Source organism: Corythoichthys intestinalis, chromosome 16 (assembly GCF_030265065.1).
Source record: "Corythoichthys intestinalis isolate RoL2023-P3 chromosome 16, ASM3026506v1, whole genome shotgun sequence".
In the NCBI taxonomy this organism is placed as follows: Eukaryota; Metazoa; Chordata; class Actinopteri; order Syngnathiformes; family Syngnathidae; genus Corythoichthys; species Corythoichthys intestinalis.
In genome coordinates, this window is record NC_080410.1 from 31,288,643 (window position 1) to 31,295,135 (window position 6,493).

General features: G+C 36.5%; 1 protein-coding gene across 1 annotated transcript in view; it reads right to left on the reverse strand.

Moving 5' to 3' along the window:
• wnk4b (WNK lysine deficient protein kinase 4b) overlaps positions 1 to 6,006 on the reverse strand; it is a 38,274-nt gene extending 32,268 nt beyond the window's left edge. Inside the window, exons 1-3 of the mRNA XM_057860929.1 lie at positions 5,906 to 6,006; positions 3,368 to 3,783; positions 43 to 215 (exon numbers count right to left, since the gene is read on the reverse strand). Coding sequence (XP_057716912.1) covers positions 43 to 215; positions 3,368 to 3,652 — 458 coding nt within the window. The 5' untranslated portion in view covers positions 3,653 to 3,783; positions 5,906 to 6,006. The remainder of the gene's footprint in view (positions 1 to 42; positions 216 to 3,367; positions 3,784 to 5,905) is intronic.
• Positions 6,007 to 6,493: the final 487 nt, after the last annotated feature.

Below are 6,493 nucleotides of genomic sequence, written 5' to 3' on the forward strand. Positions count from 1 at the left end.
GTTAACGGGAGCGCACGTCGGAGACGGGGCCTGCAGACTCACGTCTTGAGCGTCCCCGACGTCATGAGCTCGGTCACCAGGACGGTACACTTGTGACCGTTCAGCACCGACTTCCAAGAGTCGAAGAAACGAACGATGTTGGGGTGCTGGAGCGCCTTCAAAATCACCACTTCCTCTTCGAAACGCTGACGCTCGGCGCGGGTCAGACGCTGGGTCTGTAGGTGGAAATTTGTCAGACAAAACACGGCTATTAATCGACGAATCGGTTATTAAAGTAGTCGATAATTATTTTGATGAATTGTTTAGAGACATTGGTGACCTCGTGTCAGCTTCTTATATCCTTACTACCATTGACGGCAATAGATGTCCAAGCGTTTTTGACTATTAGGGGCTGGCAGCGACCATCCGATCAAAAAGAATTGAGCACCTATCGCCATCAATAGCAGATATATAGGTAAATATATTCTCTCTTATTTTTTTAATTTTTAAGATGTTCATTAATTTTGTATTGATTTTTTAAATAGAAAAAGGAAATAAAATGTATTGTTTTTAAAATATTTTTTCATTTTTATTATTTTTAAATTACAAAATAGAGCAACTACTTGACTCTTATTAATAGTATATATATATAGTTTTTATTTTTTACCTATAATTGAATTATCGCTGCTAGACCGTCGCAGTCAAAGTCAGTTGGACGTCTGTCACTGTCATTGACAGTGTAAAAGATAACAGTAAATATTCCCCTATTGTTTTCACATGTTGATCAATTTTAAAAATATTTTTTAAAAAACAATTTAAAAAAAAATTTTTAAAAAGGAAAAACATTTACGAATATTCTGTTTTTTTTTTATATTTTTTTTAGTTTTTGGATGTTCATTTAAAAATAGACAGGGTTTCCATAAAGTCTCTTTACCATTTCAAAAATTTATTAAAATGCAATTGATAAGATATTTTATTCAGATTTGCTCTATTGTATTCAGTGTTTATTAAAGTTTTTTTATCGAATAATTGGTCCAATTTTCTTCACTGAGACATCAATTTCTGCAAATGTTTACCATGGCCTTTTAACTGAATATGTGGCACCACAACTGAATGACCTTCAACCAACAATCATTTTTCAGCAAGATGGTGCACCACCACATTCGGGGCTGCATGTTCACATTCGGGGCTGCATGTTCGTGTGGTTCCTCAATCAAACATTTCCAGACCGATGGATTGGAAGGGATGGACAAATTCCTTGGCCGCCACGTTCACCAGATATCACTCCCCTGGACTTCTTTCTATCGGGCTATGTTAAAGATATCATGCATCGAAGAAAGATTTTCTGAAAGATTACTGATTACTGATGCCATTGCCACAATTGATGGGGCTATGCTACAGCGAACATGTCAAGAAATCGAGTACCGTCTTGATGTGCTTCATGCAACTAATGGTGCCAATGTAGAAGTGTATTAAAGAGGTAAAAAAAAAAAACTTCAATAAATGCTGAATACAATAGAACAAATCCGATTAAAATATCTAATCAATTGCATTTTTAATAAATTTTTGAAATGGTAAAGAGACTTTATGGACACCCTGTATTTTTTTGTTATTAAAAAAAGGAAAAAAACAAGGAAAAATACAGTAACTTTGACTTAATATGTTTTAAATTATATTCATAAATTGATCACTGCTAGACCTTTGCAATCAAAATGTATTGTTCGTCTATTATTCCTTCACTTGCTGCCAACTCTTCAAATGAATCGAAAGTCTAGCACCGTCATAGCACTGAAACATGAGCATTCGCTGGCAGTACTTCCAGTTCAATTGAATTAGACGTCAATCCATATGCATGTGAGTGTGTGTTGCTACGTGTAACCTTATCGACATCGGGCAGCTGTCGTGCGTCCAATCACATGACGTGTAAAGCGTCGAGTCATCTCAAGCACTTTATCACACACAAGCATACACACACCTACACGTACACACACACAAATAGCGTCTTGATGAAGTGTGTGATTCCATCAATAGCATCGTCCAATGGCCATTTAAGTCTTTCATTGCCATTGACCATGATAGACATCCAAGCTGTGGTTTCATAGCCGCATGTGGCTCTTTTCCTCCTTCAGCAGTGAATTTAAATGAGCTTGTCTCTAGCTAAGATGTCTCATGCATTTTAACTGGGAGGATTGGATTGGATTGAATGTCTTTTACTGTCAATGGCAGCTAATGAGTTTAATGACAAATCAACAGCCAATCCATGATAAAATTCATCGACAACTATTTTGATTGGCGATGAATCGTTTAGAGACATTGTTGAACTCACAATTGTCCAAACCCTATATTTTAACAGTAAACATTTAGCTCTTTATTAATTCTTTTTTTTTAAAGGGAAAAACAGTAAATACGATCATTTTGTTTAGTTTTATTTTTGTTTTTTCAGTGATATTTGTTGACCTCAAAATTGTACAAGTCATGTTTTGTAATAGTAAATACTTTCATTCATATTCATTTTTATTTTATATTATTTTTGTTATTTTTTTAGTATTAGTTATTCAGAAAATAGAAAAAACACAAAATATGATTCTTTTTGTTTTACGTTTTATGTTTGTATTATTTTTCTTCATAAAAATGCACCAAAAAAAAAAAAAAAACTGGAAATATTGTCTTTCGTGTTTTAGTCTTTAGTAAAGAAAACCAGTTTCCTTTTTAAATCTACTTTTAATGAATTTTTTTTTTTTTTTTTTAATTACAGTATAGATATTCTCTGATTTGAAATTATTCAATAGCTGCCAGTCAGCCGAGTCAAAATGGTTTGGACGTCTATTACTATCAATGACAGCCAGTTAGTTAATTGATTACTCAAAAACTAATCGATAATTAAATTAATCGACAACTATTTTGAGAGTTGATGCATTGTTTGGGAAAATTGTTGATCTCATAATTTCCCAAATCCTCTTTTTTGAGCTTCTTAATAGTTAGTATTCTTTTTTTTTTTTTTTTGGTTATGGATTAAAAACAGTATATTTTTTTGGGGGGGGGGGGGTTCTTTTCATATTTTTCATTTTACACAACAGTAAAATTATTTTTCATTTTAATGATGTTCTTATTTAGTTCTTAGAAATACAATCAAGAAAAAAATGTAATCGTCTCCTTTGTATTTATTTGACTTTTTCTTTTAAGTGATTTTGATTTTAAAAAAATAAAAGAAAAAAAAATATTTCATCCCCAGTCAAAATGGATTGGATGTCTGCCACTGTCAATGGCAACCCATCGATGTATGGCACGACCTGCACATTTGGACAAGGGCAAAGGTCACACATACACGTGCGTGGCTTTTACCCTCATTGAGTTCCGAAGACGTTCTGAGAACCGAACGTGTGCGTACCTGCAGTTCGCACCAGGCCACCTCCACCGTGGTCTCCGTGTCCAGGCCCTTGTAAACGTTCTTGAAGGATCCTCGGCCGATCTCGATGTTGAACTTGAGGAAGCGTCCGTCCGGCGAGGACGCCACTGCCTTCGTGGCCGCCTCTTCCCCGTCCGATGTCAACAACGGCGCCGGCGCCACCATCTCCTCGCCTGAGTCTGATCCGGACGTGGTCTCCGAGGGGACACCATCGGAAGTAGAGGACGCCGCCTCTCGGTCCTCGCTTGCTTTGCTGTCGTCGTCCATGATGCGGTGAAGCTACTGAAGATCAATGGATGCAGGAAGTGAGCAGAAGACGGCGTGAGGCCCTCAGCGGGAGGGAGATCTTCTCTATCAGCTGGCAGCAGATGACACAAACTCCTCCCAGCTGACACCTGCTAAACAACATTTGACCTTTCATTTTTAGCACTCTTATTTGAAAACATGAGTTGAACTCATTCACTGCCATTGACGGCGCTCAATGTCCAATCTGTTAGAACTGGGACGGCTAGCATTGAATGATCATGTTTTGCTGCCATTGATGTTGATAAACGTTCAATCGAATTGGACTTGGAGGACTTCCACCGATCATTCGATTATCTCCGTCAATGGCAGCTGATGAGTGAATTCATTAAATAACTTAAAGCAATCAGAAAGGTCCATGATTAATTCATTATGTCCAAGTAACTGTATGGTCAACGTAAAACAATTAATTTTTAGGTCAGGTCTTGTATATCTATTACTGTTACTGGTAGCCAATGAATTAAACGTTAGAATAACGAATAAATTCAAGTACAACAGGATCAAATCAAGATGACCGCTCTCCTTCCCAGCAAATGGCGAAACTAGCCATAAAATTTAAATGATTTTTTTTTAAATTGTATTTGAATAATTTAAATGGTATTTTTTATTCATTGGCTTTCATTGAAGGCAATAGGCAATCATTCCATCTTCCATCCTAGAGGGTTGACGGTTAATTATCGGTTCAGTTATCCTTCAAAATTGTCTATCATCGTTAATGGCAGCCAAAATTTATGATGCTTAATTATTAACCCTTAGATGCACAAGTTAATGGACCCTACACTCTTCCATAAGTGGGTCAAAAATGACCCATATTAGAACAAATGTTTTTATGCCATTTTGGTGAAGAATAATCACTTGTATACTAATTGGTATTATATTTAGGGCCACACAAGAATGATTTCATGTTTGAAATATTATATAAAAATTAACTTTTTTTTTAATTAAAAATAATAATAATAATAATAAAATAAAAAAGAACAGCAATAAATAAAAAAGAACAGCAATAAATTTTATCCTTCCTTTTATTTTATATATATATATATATATATAATGTACATATATACAGTAATGTTAGCTAACTTAGGCTAGGGTCATACCACAGGTCTTAATGCACGAATCCGATTTTTTCGTGTTTTTCCGACTCGACTGAACAGGAAAAGTCGCATAAAAGTGGACCATTTCAAATCCGATCAAGGTCACTTTCATATGTGTCATGTCATGTCATTTCCTGTTTTATTTTGAAAGCTTCACCCTCCTTGTGTCTGCGTACTTGCCCTTCCTCTGGTCACCTAATCACCTATTGTTTCCACCTGTTCCCCATTACCCCCTGTATATATATTGCCTTAGTTTCCCTTGTCTAGTGCAGAAGTGTCTTTCGTCCAAGGTCAGTTACGTCAGCCTCTCGTCATAGCCTACCGTCATAGTCTATTGCAGTTCTACTGAATGTTATCCTCCATTGGAGCGCTTTGTGTTTGAATTTTTTCATCTTCGCTATCTTGGCTTTTTCCTCCATTAGGAGCGTTTTGTGTTTTTGCCCTTTCCTCCCTTATGGAGTGCTTTTTTGTTTGAACCCTGATCGTGGTTGCTTTGACTTATTCCTCCATTGGAGAGTTTTTTGTTTGTACATTTTTCTCATTCCCGCATGTCAGCGGAAGAACCTGTTTTCAAAATAAAAGTTTTTGCCTGAACCTCCGCAGCTGAGTCCGCCTCGTCATCCAGGTCTGACAGTATGTGGTTAAAATCCCATCCGGGCCACATTTTTCCAAAATGTGGCTGCGGTCTGAAATGTCAAGTCCCCCAAATTGGAATTCATTCAGCAATTAACGTCAGTAAAGAGCGAGAGAGATAGGGCGCTACGGTAGCGGTGCAGCTGTGCATTAGCGCCTAGCTTGAACGCTGATTTTGGGGAAGTAGCGGGCTTGACAACAGTCATAAAAAAATAAAATGTGTTGATGATAAGTCTGAGAATGCTCGGTTTTCTGTCTACTCCAATGCTCCTACGGATGTGTGATACTTGAACAGCCTCAGTGGACAAAGGCAGTCTGAACGGGCACGCCAAAAAAACAGATATGACAAAAATCGAAATTGTGCAATAGGACCTGCGGTATGAACCTAGCCTTAGTTAGCTAGCGAGTTATGAAGCAGATAATTTTTTTGATAATTATAAAAACAGTCATGAAAAACACACACAAAATACGATATGGACATAATACTTACAGTACACATATCAGCTTTTGCTGTGTAAAATAATGGGAGGGATGTCACTTTTTAAATACCTAGTCTGTGTGGTCCACGGTAAATTTATTCCTGACAGAATAAGATGAAAGATGAAAGATAATAAGAATGAAAGATTCCCATTGGATTCCATAGAAAATGCATGTGGGTCATTTTTGACCCACTTGTGGAAGCTTAGGGTAGTAATAAAAAAATGACAATTTCTTCAAATGTTCAAAAAGTTCATCAAAAATTTGAATGGCATTATATCAAAAACATGTTTTTTGCGGAATACCTGGAATATGAATTGATAAAAAATTTTCAATCCCAAGATATTTCAAGAAAACAACCTCACCGGGTCATTTTTGACCCACTTATGCATCTAAAGGTTAATCGAATACAAACAAACATTTAAAAACAATACAAACACATTTACATATATTAATTTATCGAGAAAATGGATTATCGAAAGAATATAATAGTCCAAAAATCGAGGAGGCATGGTAAAAATAGAAACAGTGAAATACAGGCACCGCAAAAAGCGAACCGCGATATTGGGGGTACTTTCTGTTTTCCGATCTCGTGCTCTGC